This window comes from Cydia amplana, chromosome 19 (genome assembly GCF_948474715.1).
Source record: "Cydia amplana chromosome 19, ilCydAmpl1.1, whole genome shotgun sequence".
NCBI lineage: Eukaryota > Metazoa > Arthropoda > Insecta > Lepidoptera > Tortricidae > Cydia > Cydia amplana.
Window position 1 is genome coordinate 2,418,453 of NC_086087.1, and position 19,854 is coordinate 2,438,306.

Sequence of the window (19,854 nt, forward strand, 5' to 3'; positions counted from 1 at the left end):
AGTTTGAGGCCGGGAGAAGGATATATGATAGTTTTTATCAATAATAATCAGCATTATTATCATTCCACGCAGACGAAGACGCGGGCAAAAGTCAGTGCTAGTAATAAATACAATAGTTTATTAACATTTCCGCCACTTGATTGTTAATGCCGACATAGAATATAATCGAAAATAATAATTAAAAATATGACGTCACGGCCATACCGTATAATAGCCATCATTACAAGCATTACAGCCGTGAAGTACGTAAAACATGTAATTACAACGTAATGTTGTAGTGTGGCCATCATAGCTACGCTTAGTAATTAAGGCCGTGCATCGAAAAATAACAGGATCTTAGATACGTGGCAGTGGCTAGCCCCGGAAACAAACAGTAGTGATTTTCGGATATATGTTTCTTGACTATATGATAAGTGATTTCGTAGTAGTCGAAACACGAATGCTTAAAATTTTCTCGATAGAAAATAAATCCAAACTTACGTGTTCATTTTTCGGTTTTAGCTTCGTGCAACTAGAAAACACATCCATATCCAGCACAACCCACCCTACAGCAAAGGTTTTCATCTCGTCTTAACTTTCAAAGAACTAAATATTAACTTATTATCCTTTACCGATGGATTTATTATCGATTTTTGATTTTACGAATTCAACAGCAAACGCCCATTTTACGCAGTTCGGTTTCTCTTTCTGTCATGCGTCAAAGTCATAAATGCATCCTTTATGCCAGTAATGTTAGGTGGCCGTCGTGCCTCAAAGAGGTAAGACCTATGTCACTTCGCGCAGCGCTCCGAATTACGTAAAATTTTAATATCCAATAAACGTTGAGTCGTAACTCCATTGAGTAGTAACGAAATCGGAGGTAAACCTATGATGGTGCCTTCTTACAGGCCTATACGTTACGCATGTGTGCGTGTTTGCTAGGCTACGTCATGCTACGTCGAAATCTATACTCTTTGTCAGTTACAACGGGTTAGGAAATTTCGACAGATATTGAAATGTATCGGTAGCTGTTTGGTGTTTAGCCATCAGAATCTAACCGTAACTTTTTGCTTTATTTTTGTTTGAAAATAAAATATCTATAAGAATATATTTTTTGCTTTTTTTCTATTGTAATGATAAAAATAAATCTAGTATGTTTCATGCTCAAATCATTTAAAATAATTGAATAAATATTAAAAACTAATTGATATTATTCGTTTTAATTATTATATTATTAAGTTTGTTTGAATAAAATATTTTATTTCAATAATACGAAAAGTTATTATATTTAAGTACCACTAAAAAAAGGTCCCTACTTACAAAAACTCACTTGCACGGGCCGGGGTTCGAACCCGTGACCTCCGGTTTGAAAGTCGCACGCCACTACAATTTCACATAAGTAATTTACAATGACATGATACCGTGGAAAAAGTGAATATTACAATGTACTGTGTTACTATCATTTTATAGTTTATTTTGGCTTGACAAGGAGGAATGAGAAAAACGTGCAAAGCGAGAGGATTAAATCTCTCTGTCCCTTTCTTAAAGTAGCCAATCCTAATTATGACATCTGTTTTGATATTAATTCTTTGAACATAATTTGTCGATGTTCTTTTTTATATCATCGAGAAAGATTTTTATTAAAAAAATGTGTTGAATTTATATGTTTTATTTATGTTTTTTTGGCATAAATTTCATTACTTTTGACAAATTTTGATTGTGATGCTGATGACAAACGATTTGATGTGATGTGTGAAACGAACCATGTGATCAACGATTTATCTAATAAAACTTCATTTAGTCGAAAAAAATAGTTGTCTACTACCGGGTGGAAAAAAATTATGGGCCCTGGAGGGAAAGTGCCTTAAAACCTTACGTTTGCTCATTTTACTTATATGAAACATTATTGTTTTTTTAAAGAAACAACTGCATTCAAAGATTTTTGAAGTGAAAACTTCTTTAGCGGCGCTAGGCACTTTTTGAGGTGGGGAAAAAATGATAAACTCGAGACAGCGTAAGGCGATCATGTGACCGTAAGGTTTAGATGGCCAATCGTTTAGATGGCATTTAAATCAATAAAGAAAAACTCAATGACATTACATGAAAAAGGTTATAATCTTGTACGGGCTGAAATACGAGGATCTCACAGTATTATAACTTTATATCACTCAAATATAATTCAATAAAGCTACATCTTGATGAAATCAAATCGCTAATAAAAGTGAACTCTAGTACTGGTGAATAAAACTCAAAATATCATGACCAAATATATTTAGATGCGAGGTCTGCAAGGTAACTTTACAATTTCTATTCGAATTTTAAACAATTAACGCTATAAATTTGAATTTCGAATTTTAAACAAGCTCACTGACCAGCAATTTCGGAACCAAAAGTTTTCAATAGAAAGGAGGATGGGTCAATTATACATAGTGCTGCAGACATTTTGGACTAGTCATTGAGTTTTCACTTCTGTCGGCACTCCCGGAATGCAACACGTTGTTTTTTTTTAAATTCGCTTAGTCGCGCCCGGGAATCGAACCTACTTTTTCCACACTGTATAAAAGAACACAAATGCTTTTCTTCTGGTAACTTAAATGTTCTATCTATCTTGGTAATATGTCAATGCAATCAAATAATCTGAAAAAATAATAATAACCCAATTTATGAATTCCGTTCCTTCAGAAAAATGCGAAATGTACGTACAATTTTTAGGGATATCGTACTTTTCCCAGAGACAAATTTAGTTGGCTAAGAGACATTTTCACTGATTTGGGGTCTGTACTAATAATCTAATATAATATGATAAGGACTTAATCGTTTTAAGCTCAAGAGTGAGTTTTCCTAAAGCTTTTTCTAAAAATTATGTCTTTATTAACGTTAGGAGTGCACTGCAGCATGTCAAATGTATGCCAAAATGTCAAGGGAGAGAACAATAAATTAAGTTTCAATTCCACTTCCACTCATCAGCAAAGTGATATAAGTATATCAGCAGTTTAAAGTTATTTAAGATTACAAAATTAGCGCATCAAAAAAATCAAAGTGCATAGAAAAAAAGTCTCCTGAGTCATAATAAAATTGATGTCTCTTGGATCACCAGAAAAGTCACCAGGGAGAACGATGACCCAAATCACATTTAAAAGAAAATGTAAATTTTGTGTACTACCTACGAACATTTTTCAAAAAACTATGTTTTTATAACATATTAGACCCAAGATAGATCTAATACCTCTTTTCGTACCCCGGATAAAATGGTCGGCGACTAAAAAAGTAACTGAAACGTTACGTTATTAAGTTCACGATGCCGCGTTGTACCCTTGCCTTCGTTGCGATATGTTTGGTAAGTCAGGAGACTTATAAAATGAGCAATGATTTTGGGACATATTAACAAATATTTTTTTGAATAGGTATATATTAATTTTAGCGGACTTTAATAATTTACCAGTTAAATTAGATGTAAATACCTTTTTAGTTAATCGTTAATATGATATATTAGTAGCAGTAAAACATTTTATTGTACAAAAAGACATATAAAACATGAAAAAACACACATCCTTCGTATATGGTAGAATATATTTTTCACACTTATAAGTAAAAACCAAAACCGATACGCGATTGGAATACGCTCTTTTTGTATGGGATACAAAAAAAATCTCCTGGGTCACCAAGAAAAATCGACATATTAAAATAATTCAGTTTGTTTTTAAGTTCTAGTCAGATTGACTTTTTGGTTATTTGAGATAAATTACAATAACGCTTAGATTTGAGAAACATGATTTTCTATTTTGTTGCGATCGACCCGGGTAATAAAAATACGGCGAATTTGAACTTTTGTTTGTTGTCGTTGTAAAATGTATTAAAAAATAATGTAGGCACCCCTGACAATTGAAATTCAAAATTATCCAGAAAAAGCGGCCAAGTGCGAGTCGGACTCGCCCATGAAGGGTTCCGTATTTAGGGGATTTATGATGTATTAAAAAAAAACTACTTACTAGATCTTGTTCAAACCAATTTTCGGTGGAAGTTTGCATGGTAATGTACATCATATATATTTTTTTTTTGTTTTATCATTCTCTTATTTTAGAAGTTACAGGGGGGGGGGACACATTTTACCAGTTTGGAAGTGTCTCTCGCGCAAACTATTCAGTTTAGAAAAAAATGATGTTAGAAACCTCAATATCATTTTTGAAGACCTATCCATAGATACCCCACACGTATGGGTTTAATGAAAAAAAAATTTTTTGAGTTTCAGTTCTAAGTATGGGGAACCCCCAAAAAAAATTTTTTTTTTCTATTTTTGTATGAAAATCTTAAAGCGGTTCACAGAATACATCTACTTACCAAGTTTCAACAGTATAGTTCTTATAGTTTCGGAAAAAAGTGGCTGTGACATACGGACGGACAGACGGACAGACAGACAGACATGACGAATCTATAAGGGTTCCGTTTTTTGCCATTTGGCTACGGAACCCTAAAAATGAGTGTTTCAAAAAGGCACCCTGTATTCCTTACATACCTAAATAATCTCTTATTCAATAAAACATATAATTACTAAACACTGTGATTTATTTCAAATAAATGCAAATCGATCGGATAAAAGATATTAATACCTACCTATACAACAATGAATACGAGTACAGTCAGCTGCAATAATATGTTACACACCGAAGGCCGTTTTGCGGTAGATCATGTTAGATCTTATTTGTAGAGCCATAAGAGCGTGTCACATATTTTTGCGGCCGTCGAAGAGTAACATATTATTGCAGGTGACTGTACCTATGAAAAATTCGAGGGTTAAAAAGCATTTCAACCAAAGCATTTATAATAATAACGACTATGGACGCCTGCAACCCCAGGGGTATTGTAACTACATAACAATAAGGTTGAAATTTGCATTTAGTGACCGCAAAGTCAGGTGAGCGTAATCAAGTAAATCTGTTTTCATCATATTTTATCAAAAATAATCTCTTTTCTGTTCTTGTGCTATTTTCTTATTATCAATACTCTTAACTTATATGCTATATACGCTGCTGCTTCTATGCTGTTAACATCTTCCAAAACAACAATAAATATTCAGGTTTATTAATTAATTATTTTATTGTTTGCTATTATGAACAAGTAACAACGCCATCTGTTTCAATTTTTTCCGAATTTAAGTTTCTGGCCGACCGCAGCGACCGCGTATAATGGTAGTTAACTTCTGTAACGTTAGATGGTGCTAAAAGGTCACACAAACTTCACGTGCGGCGCGAAGCGTTTCCATGTGTGCGTGTTAGCGGGGAGGGAAGAACTAGCGGGCGTGGTTTACGAAGCGCCAGACGCGGCTGCAGTAGGCCCTTAAACTCCAATGATAGATTAAACACTGACAGCATCGCATCGTATAAATACCTACATTTTTATCACCATCATCATCATCATAACTTAAGAGCTTTGCTCTTGTCGGTGGAGTAATCGCCAATCATTTCTTTCTTGTGCCAGTCTTTTGGTTTCCATTACATTAATTTTTTTTATGAAGATTAAAAAAATATAATCTAGTTTCAAAATCAAGAGTTTTTTGAAGTGAAATTTCTTTAGCGGCGCTGTGCACTTTTTGAGGTGGGGAAAAAATGTTAAACTCGCGACAGATCACGTGACCTGATCGAAAAACTGTTACAATGTCATTGAGTTTTTCTTTATTGGTTTAAATGCCATCTATAGTTCGTTTTTTTTAGCATTAGAAAGAACTTGCAAGAAGGTAAGCGATCTTAACATGTCTTTTAATTGAAAAACGCTTTTTAAAAATCAAAAACTATTACTTATGAAAGCAGAAGAATAAAAATTGATTAGATTCATAATTGTTACATATTTGCCGTAACTTATTTTTAAAATGTGTTTTTCAATTAAAAGACACATCAAGATTGTTTACCTTATTTCTAATGCTAAAAAAAACGAACTATAGTGAGTTTCGATCTAACTGGTATTAATCAATATAACTCGAATACTAACAGTAATGTGCTTAGGGGTTTCAAGTAATGCGACGAAATAACGCTAGATGGCGTTAACCTCAATTATACATAGTGCTGCAGACATTTTGCAGTAGTGATTGAGTTTTCACTTCTGCCGGCACTCTTGGAGTGCAACCCGTTATTTTTTTAGGTGGTTCTTTAACCAACTTAACAATTGTCACCTTAAGACTAAGCGCTCATTTGGACGGCGCACGAACGCATACGATTTTAGTTACATTGCGGCTCTGCGGACCATTGAGGTTGCATCAATTCAGCCGACCGATAAAATGACGCAATGTAATGAAACTCGTATGCGAGTTCTCGCACCGTATAAATGAGCCCTTAGGAGGTTATAGGAGGTTTAGTTGTAGAAAACTCTATGAAACATCATATGGCATTCGATTTTAGTTAAGTGCTGACTCAGTAGGAGCAGTGAATTAAATCGATCGATCAAATGCCGCAAAGTATTGCAAATCGCATGCGATTATCAGTGACGTTTAGAGAGGCCATTACAATGACACTTGTGTCGCTCAACTTCAAACTCGGGGAAATCCATTTGACGCTCTCATCAAATATCTACCTCATTTTCATCCTTTTCTTATTACCAAAATAGCATAATGTGACAGATGGATTTACCCGAGTTTGAAGTTACGCGACTCAATTTTCGGTGCATTTGCACACCAGAAGTCCCTAAGTATCACTACTAGAGATGCCACGAATATTCGGCAACTATTCGGTATTCGGCCTATTCGGTCACTTTGCCGAATATTCGGTATTCGGCCGAATGTTGCCTACTATTCGGCCAAATACCGAATACCTGTTGCACCAACCTAAAAAGAACAATTGCACAATAAAAATAACCAAAAACTATGTTGGTATATTTAGAATGTGTTCTTGGAAAGTTGTTCAATACGAAGACCTTTTTTTGAGCATTTGTTGATTAATAATAAAAACCATTTTATTTTTTCATGAGCCTGTTTTGTTTGACTCTATTCATTAATGCTGTTCAACAAAAATATATCTTGGCTAACAGCATCTAACGTTGAGCTTTGTTAGCTATCAGTTTTCATAATAATTGTGACTCAAAATGTTCGCATGTCATGCCGAATATTCGGTATTCGGCCGAGAGAGGGGCCGAATATTCGGTATTCGGCCAAAACCACTATTCGGGGCATCTCTAATCACTACATACTACATAGTATAAAAACAAAGTCGCTTCCCGCTGTCTGTCCCTATGTATGCTTAGATCTTTAAAACTACGCAACGGATTTTGATGCGCTTTTTTTATTAGGGTTCCGTAGCCAAATGGCAAAAAACGGAACCCTTATAGATTCGTCATGTCTGTCTGTCTGTCTGTCCGTCTGTCTGTCCGTCCGTATGTCACAGCCACTTTTCTCCAAAACTATAAGAACTATACTGTTGAAACTTGGTAAGTAGATGTATTCTGTGAACCGCATTAAGATTTTCACACAAAAATAGAAAAAAAACAATAAATTTTTGGGGTTCCCCATACTTCGAACTGAAACTCAAAAATTTTTTTTTCATCAAACCCATACGTGTGGGGTATCTATGGATAGGTCTTCAAAAATGATATTGAGGTTTCTAATATCATTTTTTTCTAAACTGAATAGTTTGCGGGAGAGACACTTCCAAAGTGGTAAAATGTGTGTCCCCCCCCCTGTAACTTCTAAAATAAGAGAATGATAAAACTAAAAAATATATATGATGTACATTACCATGTAAACTTCCACCGAAAATTGGTTTGAACGAGATCTAGTAAGTAGTTTTTTTTTATACGTCTTAAATCGCCTAAATACGGAACCCTTCATGGGCGAGTCCGACTCGCACTTGGCCGCTTTTTAATAGATAGAGTGATGCAAGTGGAAGGTTTATGTATATTTGTTAACCCGTGCGAAGCCGGGGCGGTTCGCTAGTGGCACATACTTCAACATTTCGCCATACCTACAGTTATATTATAGATTAAGCTATTTCTACATGTAATAAGTGTTCGGGGAATGCTCCACTAGAAACGGGACCGTTTATCTATCGGGCCTGAGAATAGGTAAATAGGTTACTTGATCGACAGTTCATGTGATAACAAGCCTTTTTAATTAAGGAAATATATTAGCTATGATGTAATTTTAGATACTTTGATTGGATGAATGACCGAGTCACGTGATTTGGTTTGTTTATCTTTTGGGCACGCTCTCATATCGTCACTACTTTGAAAAAATCTCGTATCTCACACTGCTACTCACAAGTTGAAACGCAGTAACTCTGTATGCATCCCATATCACTGCATAGTATAAAACAAAGTTGCTTCTCGCTGTCTGTCCCTATGTATGCTTAGATATTTAAAACTACGCAACGGATTTTGATGCGTTTTTTTTAATAGATAGAGTGATTCATGAGGAAGGTTTATGTATGTATGTAATTTGTTAACCCGTGCGAAGCCGGGGCGGGTCGCTAGTATAGTATATACACCTAGTTACTACGAGTACATTTTTATTTTGACTGACAGAATAAGATACGAGTTTTTTTCAAAGCAGTGACTATCTTGCTGCGAACGGTGAAAGATGAGCATACCTTATTCGAATATAATCACATAATCAAATAAACATTAAGACATCGGTTCGATTCCATACTTTCATTTTGGCTTTTTTATTCCTGACTTTTGAATTTTGGACCCTTTGGACCATTGGGCGTAGTTAAACGAAAGGAATCATCATTTAAAATGACTTTTCTATTTGACAGCGAGTTCAAATTGTACAGATTTTTATGGATTAGATCTCTTTTCCTGAATTACGTGCACACAAAACATTTGATCCACACGAAAACACGATAGTAGTTAGTAGAGATTTTGTTTTCTTTTTGTATTGTTTTTGTTTATTGAGGTATACGAGGTTTTCCCAACTCAAGCGGGATCTGAGTCACAGCCGCAGCCGCTTGTCCGTCTATCATATTAGCTCGAGGACGCGGAGGCTCACCTAATAAAGTAAAATGACGTGACTCATTCAGCCATCATAATCTTAGCTTTCAGGGTCCGATTACAAAAAGCTAAACCGGAAAAAAAAACCGCAAAAAACCGTTAAAAGTCTGCTCGTCACTGGTCAAACCTTGGACGTAATGGTTGGCAACTGTCAAAGGCTTGCATAGATGGCCCCGAGATTAATTTTCCCTGTCTCTAGTTTTGTTCCGTGAGATTTGTCTGAAAGGGCTATAGCATCCAGTCCAGGCCATAAAATTAAAAACAAAACAATAATTTGACACACTTAAAAAATACTTCGACCGGTCCCCGTTTAGGCAAAAGGACCCATCAAGGTCATCATCGTCCTAGAGTTATCTCCCACAAAAATTTGTAATTACTTTCACATTTTTTTTTTGAGAATCGGTTTTTCCCTAATCATAAACGAAATGACGTAACAGCTAGACCTATGATGGCCTATAAAGTTAACGACAGTTAACGAGTACACAATAAAATCACTTGGCTACTGTTATGGCAGGGCCTATATAACCGCCGCACGATTCGTCGCCTAGGACACGACAAACTGCCTACAGCAACACTCATAAGGTTCCGTCACACAAGCGCGTATTCCGGGCGGGGCGTGAGCGTTTTATATGTAAAAGCGACGCGCCCTGCTCTTCAAGCCCCGCCCGGAAAACGCGCCTGTGTGACGAAGCCTTTACGGTGTTATTCACAAACGTCTGCTAAGTTAATCAGCTGATGATTGTCAACTGATTAAGAAGTTAGCAGCCGTTTATAAATAACGCTATTAGAGTCTGTCTAATAAGCTAACCTTACACCAACTTGGATAGAACAAAGTGAGTGTCATTGTAAACATCATATTTTCATAGAAATTACCTGACGATGACATTGTCACAGTTTGTCATGGCAAATGTCTTGCCAAATTAGGTAGATCCGACTAATAAAATTGACCGTCGGTACCTTTTCGGAGGTACGATTGCATTTCCAAATAACGAGTTTTTCTCTGAAGTCCAAGAAATATTAAGTAGTCATAGCAATGTCAAGTGCATACAGATAAACATATATCCGAAGTATCACGGGTTATTCCGAACATATCAGTGGTTTCCCGGGTTTTTCCACAACCGTTTGTCAAGAGCTGCCATTTGGCAAATTTACCTAGTTGCCATCGAGACTTGCTAAATTTAACACCCAAGTTGCCAAATGGGTATTACCACCGAATGTCCTTTCTCCTTCGCTACCTCGTCAAGCTCCCAACTCGCGGGGAATGTCAAGGTCGCAGTGACGAGTTCCCGGAATTCCGAGACGTTATAGTCGACATTATAGTCTTTTTCTACTCGTCGACTCCAATGCTTGAATTAAGACTTCGTATACCAAAGTGAAATCGCATACTTTTTTCACTATGGGACCCCAACTCAACTATAATATTTAATATGATTCTTCTACTAGTTTTAAGTATTTTTTTTGTTGACTCGTAGAAAAAGTATTGTACACAATAGTGATATAATCAAGCTTTTCAATCTCGTACCTTACTTAGGCAACTCAGCAAGCTTCGTTGCCTAAACACGGTACTCGACTGAAAAGCTCTCCATTATATCACGATTGTATAAAATACTATTATACATTAATAAAAAGAGTTTATGCAGTGCTAAAATTTAGAAAAGAAAAGGGAAAACGCATTTTTTGGTGTGCGATATTGTATCGAATAATAGACATGGATATGGAATAGCAAGCTGCGGGCTCAGCACGGTTCCATTTTTATCGACTATCACTATGCCCGTCACTTTCGCACTTACATACTTGTTAGAACGTGACAGGCATGGTGATAAACGATAAAAATGCGACCGTGCTACTAGGGCTGGGCATCACTCAGTAGTCACTACACTAACTTGCTAATGTGTCCCATCCCATTACTAATTCGAGATTGCGAATGTCCTTTCTCCTTCGAGCTTCGCTTCCTCGTCAGTCCGCAACTCGCGGGGAATGTCAAGGTCGCAGTGACGAGTTCCCGGAATTCCGAGGCGACGCGCATTAATGCCTTTAGGAATTTAAAAACGGTGTCAACGCTCCGGTCAATTAAGCTTTTGAACGATTTGCAAGTTTTGATTACTGAAGTCAACGTTGTAGGTGCCTAAATAATGTCAATAAAAGCAACAAAAGATGGTCTTATCTTAACTTATCTTATTGTTTTCGGGGGCCCTTGCGGAGACACTTCGACCCATAGGGATCTTTTGTGCAATTACCCCCTAAACAAAAGATGGTAGTCTGCTAGAGTATGTAGACGGGTTCGCACTTGGCCGGTTTTTAGGGTTCCGTACCAAGAGGGTAAAAACGCGACCGTATTACTAAAACTCAACTGTCCGTCTGTCTGTCTCCAGGCTGTATCTCATGAATCGCGATAGCTACTATAGCTAAACAGTTGAAATTATAACAGACGATGTATTTTTGTTGCAGCTACAACACATACTAAAAGTACGGAACCCTCGGCGGGCGAGTCCGACTCGCACTTGTCCGATTTAGTAGGACAAAGACGTAAGATTGGCATCAACAGACAGTGAGTCAACTAAGGTCAGCAAATCACCGTGTTATAGCGGCGATGCATGCACGTGCATACATTTACTACTAATGTGGTGGTATCGCATATTTCCTACAAAAGTACTAAGTACTATGTACTGTAGCTAACGTACTACGTTACCTACTTTTTTTTTGTAACTTATGAGATTTGTTGGGTGTCTTGTAGTTTTTACTAGAGATGCCACGAATATTCGGCAACTATTCGGTATTCGGCCGAATGTTGCCTACTATTCGGCCGAATACCGAATATCTGTTGCACACACTTAAAAAGAAAAATTGCACAATAAAAATAACCAAAACCCATGTAGGTATATTTAGAATGTGTTCTTGGAAAGTTGTTAAATACGAAGACCCTTTATTGAGCATTTGTTGATTAAAAAACATTTTATTTTTATCATGAGTCTGTTTTGTTTGGCTCTATTCATTAATGATGTTCAATAAAAATATATCTTAGCTAACGTCATCTAACGTTCAACGTTAAACGTTGAGCTTTGTTAGCGATCAGTTTTCATAATAATTGTGAATCAAAATGTTCGCATGTCATGCCGAATATTCGGTATTCGGCCGAGAGAGGGGCATCTCTAGTTTTTACCAACGTGAGTCTGTAAATTTTCAGTCAAGAGATTATTACACAATGAGGACCGGTTGTGAATGTTGTGATATTGTGATGGGAGCCACATAGAACATTATGTAAATTTGAGGCTTGGGTCTGACATCTTAAGACTGTACATATTTAACTGACGAGATTTTACACTTGCTTGTTTGCCACCACTTTAATGTACAAACTATACAACGTACCCACAATCTCTCTGCTTAGCTTTAAAGTTGACTTATGGCATTAAGTCCGCCCTTTGAAATGTAAGGTTTTTCTTTTGTGCAATGTGCAATTAAGGTTAAATAAATAAAGTACATACATAGCAGTATAGTTTTGTAATATCATAGGCTTTCAGATTCCACACAATAAAGAAAAAGACATCAATCATTGTATTTCAGGACATTGCCTCCATGTCCAAAAATAATCATCTCCTATTATTGGCAATATCAATGTCTGACTCGAACCGCTACCAATAACAATGGATGTTAGTTCAACGACATTAATTCACAACATTATACATACTTTTCTTTGAAAGCATTGATTTATTTTTACTATAGCAGTGGTTCCTAACCTTTTCAGTCCGGTCACCCCCATGACTAACTAGAGAACCTGATTTTACCCCTCCTCCCAATGGTAATAAAATATAAAACGTGTACGTTTGTTGTATTGTTAAATTAGGTTAGCTTAGTAAAATACCAGTTTTACCCCCACGAGGGTAATTACCCCCAGGTTAGGAACCACTACTATAGTGAAGCCATTACCAAACATTGAAATTATCACGCGACCAAAACGTCGTAAGCGCCGTGAAAATGCATGGCGCTTACGCGTTTCGGTCGCGAGATTCACGCTCAGCTTCCAAGGTTTGTTGTCAAAATAACAACAAGTCATGGCGCAAAATATTGGTTTACTGTGCCGGTTCTAGATCTAGTTCTACATAGTAATAATAGTCAACATTTGAAAGTTATACATAAAGTCTTTGTGTGAAAATATCCAAGTCATTTATTTGATTATATAAAAAATATCCGGACACTGTCCCAAGTATTGGTAAACACATTGCACTAAACTAAGAACAGTCGCCATCAGATATATCGGAGCGGCCAAGCGCCCACAAATATCTGAACACGCCTCTATTGTCAAGGAGTGCGTGTTCAGATATTTTGAGCATCTCGGCCGCTCCGATATATCTGATGGCGACTGTACACCTACACTCATAAGCAGTCATAAATTTTACATCAAGTGCATGTAAAAAACGCGGTTTATAAGTTACTAACAAAAAACGTAGCAAAGTGAACTCTTGTGCAACCAAAGTAAACAGTTCACGTCCCAAATGATAGATGGGCCGTTATCAGTCCGATTTTATCGTCACTGATAATGGCAAACAGGTCTGCTTTGGGAATAGGGACATGGTTATTAATGTTATTATTATAAACTGAAATAAATGTCATTTACCAAGAAAAAGTGACCCATACCTCCAGTGCCCCAGGCTGGAATCGAACCAGCTTCCTCTGCTATCGCGGCAGGTGCCTGTAGTGTAGTAGAGTGTTCTACTTGAAATAACAACAAATTAAAATATTTTCTGAACATAATTTAATTTGTTCTTCTAATATGTATGGTTATTATTATAAAATACTGGATTCTGCCCGTTTGCTGGTGTTAAACTGTAAAATTATGTGATGGAAACTATACTATGTCCGTCGTTACACACGTTTTTTGGGCTTTGGAAGCGCTTATTATCAATCAAAAGTATTTACTTATTCAACAATGTATTTTTCAAAGTTTTCTTACTTTCACTTACGGGTTAACAAATTATACACAAACCTTCCTCAAGAATCACTCTACAGATAGGTGAAAACCGCAAGAGAATCCGTCTAGTAGTTTTTGAGTTTATCGCCAACATACAAACACATAAACACACAGACAGACGCGGCGGGGGACTTTGTTTTATAAGGTGTAGTGATTATTTAAAAATAAACGGGACTTAGCCAATTAGCATGGGTTAATGACCTTAAATTAACATTTTGTACTAACAGGATTGTCAACTAGCTACTATAATAATGTTTAACTAATTATATGAAAGCCTTATCATCCTAAACTGATAAATGAATGATTACGGAGAATTTAGAGGCGTGATAACAGGGTCGTGACCCTAAATAGCGACTATTATAAAATAATGATTTGCAGAAATTACATAAACATTTCTTTCGAAAAATTACCTGCTAGAGCTGGACCAAGTTAACTTTGCATGGCCTTTTTCATTGCAAATGCTGAATAAAACCTACAACCATTAAGTTATTTTATTAATTAGTAGGGGATGGGGTAGTTTTTATCAATAATCATAAAATACTAATATCAATACGCCTTTAAGCCTGCGATAACTTTTAAACTGCTAGAAAAAACACGTTTTTCTCTGTAGATAACATATTTATAAAATTTAAGACGGTAAATAAGCAATTATTGAGGTCATTCACCGCAAGTGGCAACCAAAAGCCAGTCTCACTATTAACCCGTGGAGCGCCCCAGAATTACCGCAGTATGGAACTCCTATACTAGTTACTAGCACACGTGTCTTGTTAGGGCGCTCCATGGGTTAATAATAAGACACACACAAACATAATATGGGACACATATAAGACACTAACATAATATGGGACTTGTCCTGACATATAAATATACAAGAATTGCTCGTTTAAAGGTATTAGAGTCATTCATAAGTCAAAATCTAGCTTTAATAATTTCTGCATAGTTTGGTGACAACGGTACTAGTACACCCACTGGTGAATCAAAGTTTGGCACTTGTCAATTTTAATTTAAATAATTTGCATACAACACATGATGTAAGAGAATCTAGTTAAGTGTTGTGCAAAAGTTAATATTAAAATGACTTGCTAAAAACTTACAGTAGAGGCATAATGCTGCCTTTTCACTGAGCTGGAGATGAGATGTGCGGGAACCAACCGATAGCATTGGTTGTAATCCATGGGAGCAGAGAAGGTAAATAATACTATTAAATAAATAAGACGAAAATATACATACTTATATAGATAAATACATACTTATATTCATAGAAAACACCCATGACTCAGGAACAAATGTCTGTGCTCAACACACAAATAAATGCCCTTACCGGGTTTCGGACCCAGGACCATCGGCTTCACAGGCACTAACCCACTAGGCCAGACCGGTCGTCATATTGGTTGATTCCTGCACCTCTCCTCTCAGTCCTCTCTGCTTCAGTGGACCGATGGAAGTTTTAGTCTAGGGCTGTTGTAATATAAATGACAAAAACCCAGATGTTTCAGTGAAATTAGTTTTTTAGTTTAACCCATGGAGCGCCCAGAACCAAGAATAGTATGGAGTTACCATCACACGTGTCTTAATAGGGCGCTCCACGGGTTAATATTAAAAAAGCAAAGTTTGTAGTTAGATATTTTCCTGACAGTAAGTGTCCCGATTGTACTTAAATATTTAATAAAAAAACTCCACTGGGTGGTATGCTGATAAAAATATATACAGAAATTACTATAATAGTTGTACATTTTCTGTTCAAGACACATAGAACATAAAGACTTCACTTGAACATACAAAAGTATTCCGTATTTAAAGATTTTAGATTTAAGCTAGTTTTTCATTTCTTGTAGGTAAACTAATTAGAAAGTTTTTACTGTTTGAAGTACTTGCAGCTTTTTAAGACTTAATAATATAAGGGGATAAAAAACAATTACCCCAATTTTTTTTTCAAATCCTAACAATCAAATTTAGCAAAAAAAAATTGTAAAAAAATTGTTAGCAAATTAATTCCTGGCTCGGAGTGCATAGAAACTTAAAAGACTGTAGATACATTATAATCTATAATCATAACAAGTGTAATGCTTTTCTGATCCATTGTACTGTATGAATACAAATAAAGAAACAAAGAATAACCAAAGCTAAAATAATTACCTAAGACAGATCTCGACCAACAGACATGTCAATCACATCCTCGGACAAAATAAAAATAAACCTTTAAAACACTCCTAAGTTTAAATCTGACCACGACCAGCCCAAACTAGAGATAAGAAAGTGATCTAATTAACATCTTTGGCAGTTTGCCAAATATCATTATTTAGCTCTTGCGGGCCCAAACAATAGTGAAAGGGGTATAATACCTACTAGGTACACCTCAAGAAGTACTCCAAGAATATCCAGACACAACACTTCCACTAAGTTAACATGGGTCTTTGAACGCACAATGTATTTAATTTAACACGAGATTCGCTTACGCGTTTTCTGCATATAAAACGTGATTAATTAGCGAAATTATTATCCCAGGCTCGGGGATCAGCTGATCGCACGCATCTATATTAATCAAGAGTACACGGTAAAGTAGGGCAAACATCTAGACTAGCGGCGTCCGACACGACTCGGGCGGCACGGCGCGCGGCCGCCCGACTGGCACGCCTCACGACACGCCGACTCCCCACGATACAAAACACTTCGCCACCGTGTTTACCACCAGCTCTACGTATTCCGTAACCCAAAAACTGTCAATCTGACATGATCAAAACACCAAATTCGCAATGTGAAAACGGCGACACGAGCGAACAACAAAGACATGTCAACTCGTTAGAACTGAACGTAAAACTATAGTTACCTCGGCGGCCCTTGGCGATTTTTGCGTTTGTTGTTCATATCTCCTTCGCCCGACTGCCCCGGCGGGTAGGCACCTTCTCGTCTGCGCGTAGGGACCGGAATTTTGGCTAATTGATATCACTTCTTTTACAACACAGTCCTTTCAACTTTCGCGGATGCACAAAACTGCAGTTGAAACTAAGAGTTAGCGCTCGAAAGGAGACAACAAGGATTCATCGAATTCACTAGTGTTGGTTTACATTTGCCAACAAATATAAATTAAAATATATTTGAGTACAAAATCGCGGTTCGATTTATTATCGGGAACTAATCCCGAAAAATAAACGGGTTGGCAGATTTCTCGTGCCTGCAATCAGCGCAGGAATACAACATGGCGCTGTGACGTATATCAAACGAATTGCAAAAAACCAAATTCACACTCTTATGATTACGTTTTGCCACGCATCAATCACTTAAAATATATCTTAAATTTAAGATATTTTTAAAGATAAATATTTATCACACGCTAGTAAGAAATAAATTATAAGGTCAACGTTTGAGTAACTTCCACTTATAGCACATCCAATATGGCGGACGAAAGGTATTTGACTTTTGGTGTTGCCATGTGAAAGGGGAAAACTCCATAAACAACTGGACATCAAATTGATTTTGAAATCCTTCATAAAATGTGTTTATAATAATTAATCAGTCTTAGGTAGCAAAATAAAACATTAAAATAATGTAGTTAATAAAGTTTTACTAAATAAATAAACATCTAGCATATAAAGTGGTTTTATACATTCATTCGGAATACGTGTATCCGAACGGAAATATAACAGACAAATTAAATTTTTCAGTATTTTTCAGTGATGTTACGTCATTAATCAATTTTATGAAATGTACTTACCTTTCCAGTCGTATTGTCTCGAAGTTCAGTCTTGGAAAGTAGCTCACATAGTCGTACTCCCATATTTTAGAGAAATATTTGCCATTCCTGCAATGTCATTGACTTCAACAAATCAAGTTTGCAACATAGCAAAAAAAGGCTAGGTACGTTCGCGCGCGCGCGAATTTCCATCCATCGATAAACGCGTCGCAAGTTTATATTGATCGTCGTGGGTGGATTTATAGGTCACGCTCAAAATGAGTCTAAAAAACGGGACAAAAATGTCCCAGCGCGAGAAATTCGAGTTAATTAACTCAGAAGTGCGTTCTTTTTACGAGTATTGCAAAGAAGCGGGTATGACTGACGAGGAAATGGATTTAATTTGCCGGCCGCTGACGAACGCAGTGCGGAAGGCGTCTATCAGAAGATGGACGAGGGTTTTTATGTTTCTGGTGATGGTATTGGCTATAGGGTATACCGTAAGCCAGACGGAAACTTTTCAATGGCACGCGTCGGCCGTGGCGCGGATCGTGATGATCAAGATTCTGCCGTTCTGGGACTGGACGCCATTGTACTACAACAAGTGTGTGGTGGACCGCTCGCAGCCGCATAATCTGGACAACCTGGCGTCTACCGCGGACTGCATCGCCTGCGAAGCTGTCAGTGAGTAACTTGAGGCCTTAAAATAGGGTGGATACAATTTAGGCACTTGACCTAATTTAGCCTAGTACCTGACCTAGTAAGCTCTTCCCGTGTTACCTCTTCGGGGGAAGGGCCTATTGTTTCCGCTTGAGTGTTCAACGTTAACAGTAGTGGCTGTAATTATATTATTACAAAAACTTAAAGAATATTTTTTTTATGACGATCCATATGTATAATGCCTGAGATATGCATATGCCATCCATGTATAAACCCACCCACTAATCCTACGAGGGACGACTGAAAAGTTCGCGGCCTTGGAAAAAAAATGATAAGAGTATTAAAGTAAATGTTATTTATTAATCGTCAATAATCGTTACTAATGGCGGCAATTTTTAAATAAACTCCAAAGAGGCGGGGAAAAAAGTAGCGATTTTTTTTCTAGCATTTCAGCGTCCCGTCTTACACTTATAAACTCGGTCAACCAGATCTTGACAGTAGAAAAAGGCGGCAAATTTGAAAAATGTAGGCGCGAAGGGATAGCTTCCCATAAAAAATTTGAATTTCGCGCCTTTTTTTACTGACAAGATTTGGTTGACCAGCTATATCTCTGTGGTGCAAAGTTCATCCCACTTCTGTACCATACATTTGTAGGATAGTGTCTGGAATATATGATAACTGACGCATTTTAACTGGCTTATATTTTTACACAAAGAAACCGCGATATTTATGATAATTAATTGTAACCCGATTTCCCGACTTTCTTTCGTTGTGACTTCCAGAATCTACCACCAACAATTAAGCCACCAAGTATTACTTACCATTAAAAATTTCCAGGATCCATCGTCCGCGTATCCGACACCAACTACAACGAGGTGTTCAACCACCACCTGCTCCGCGGCGCCCCAGTCATCGTCACAGACGCCCACTACGACTGGTCCGTCTCTCGAACCGAACTCAACTTGACCAACCTCATCAGCGGAGACGAACGTCTCCGAGACTCCGTTCCTTGCCGGGTCTTGACCAACATCAGAATCGGCCGACAACCCATGGATTTAGAGGAGATAGTCTCCAGAATCACGAACACTAACATCCCTAGCTGGTTCGTCCATTTCCAAAACTGCGATATCAGGGCTGTTAAATCTTTTCGCATCCTCGCTCCTAGGCCTTATTTCCTTTCTCCTCACATCCCTCCTTCCCATTTTAACTGGCTTCTCCTCTCTAAGAGCTACGACACGCATAGGTACAAGTACTTGGAACTTGATGTTGGGTTGATCATAATGTCGCAACTTAAGGGAAAGTCTTGGCTGCAGTTGAAGCCTAGGGCGCCTTGCGAGGATGACTGTTTCACGCTGAACTTCGAATTAAGTGAGGGGGAGACACTGGTCCTTGGGAATTCGCTGTGGGAGTTCGAATATTTGCCGGGCAAAGGGGAGAATGTCGCGATGATCACTGAGACCGACTGGGTCGAGTCGTAAACGAATTTAATCTTTCGGTGTTGTAGTAGCGGTTTGTTTGAATTCGTTTTTTTGAATTGCTGGACTGAAAGTATGCTTTTGATTGTGTCAGTATTGGTATGGGTAAAAATACATAGTCTACTTTACACTAA

At 37.3% G+C, this 19,854-nt stretch overlaps 2 protein-coding genes across 2 annotated transcripts in view; one reads left to right on the plus strand and one right to left on the minus strand.

The window, feature by feature from the left end:
- Positions 1 to 17,300, minus strand: part of LOC134657101 (ataxin-2-like protein) — a 67,862-nt gene extending 50,562 nt beyond the window's left edge. The window contains exon 1 of the mRNA XM_063512654.1: positions 16,743 to 17,300. Coding sequence (XP_063368724.1) covers positions 16,743 to 16,780 — 38 coding nt within the window. The 5' untranslated portion in view covers positions 16,781 to 17,300. The remainder of the gene's footprint in view (positions 1 to 16,742) is intronic.
- Positions 17,301 to 17,800: 500 nt separating this feature from the next.
- On the plus strand, positions 17,801 to 19,832 carry LOC134656723 (uncharacterized). Its single transcript, XM_063512233.1, has 2 exons — positions 17,801 to 18,269; positions 19,083 to 19,832. The coding sequence occupies exons 1-2, from the start codon at positions 17,864 to 17,866 to the stop codon at positions 19,721 to 19,723; spliced, it is 1,047 nt and encodes a 348-aa protein (XP_063368303.1). The 5' UTR covers positions 17,801 to 17,863; the 3' UTR covers positions 19,724 to 19,832.
- The last annotated feature ends 22 nt before the right edge of the window (positions 19,833 to 19,854 follow it).

Excerpts from the sequence above, each read along its gene's own strand:
- LOC134656723 (XM_063512233.1), top strand. The coding sequence starts at position 17,864 with ATGAGTCTAAAAAACGGGACAAAAATGTCCCAGCGCGAGAAATTCGAG. Across the intron at positions 18,270-19,082 it reads CATCGCCTGCGAAGCTGTCA|GATCCATCGTCCGCGTATCC; the intron begins GTGAGTAACTTG and ends AAAAATTTCCAG.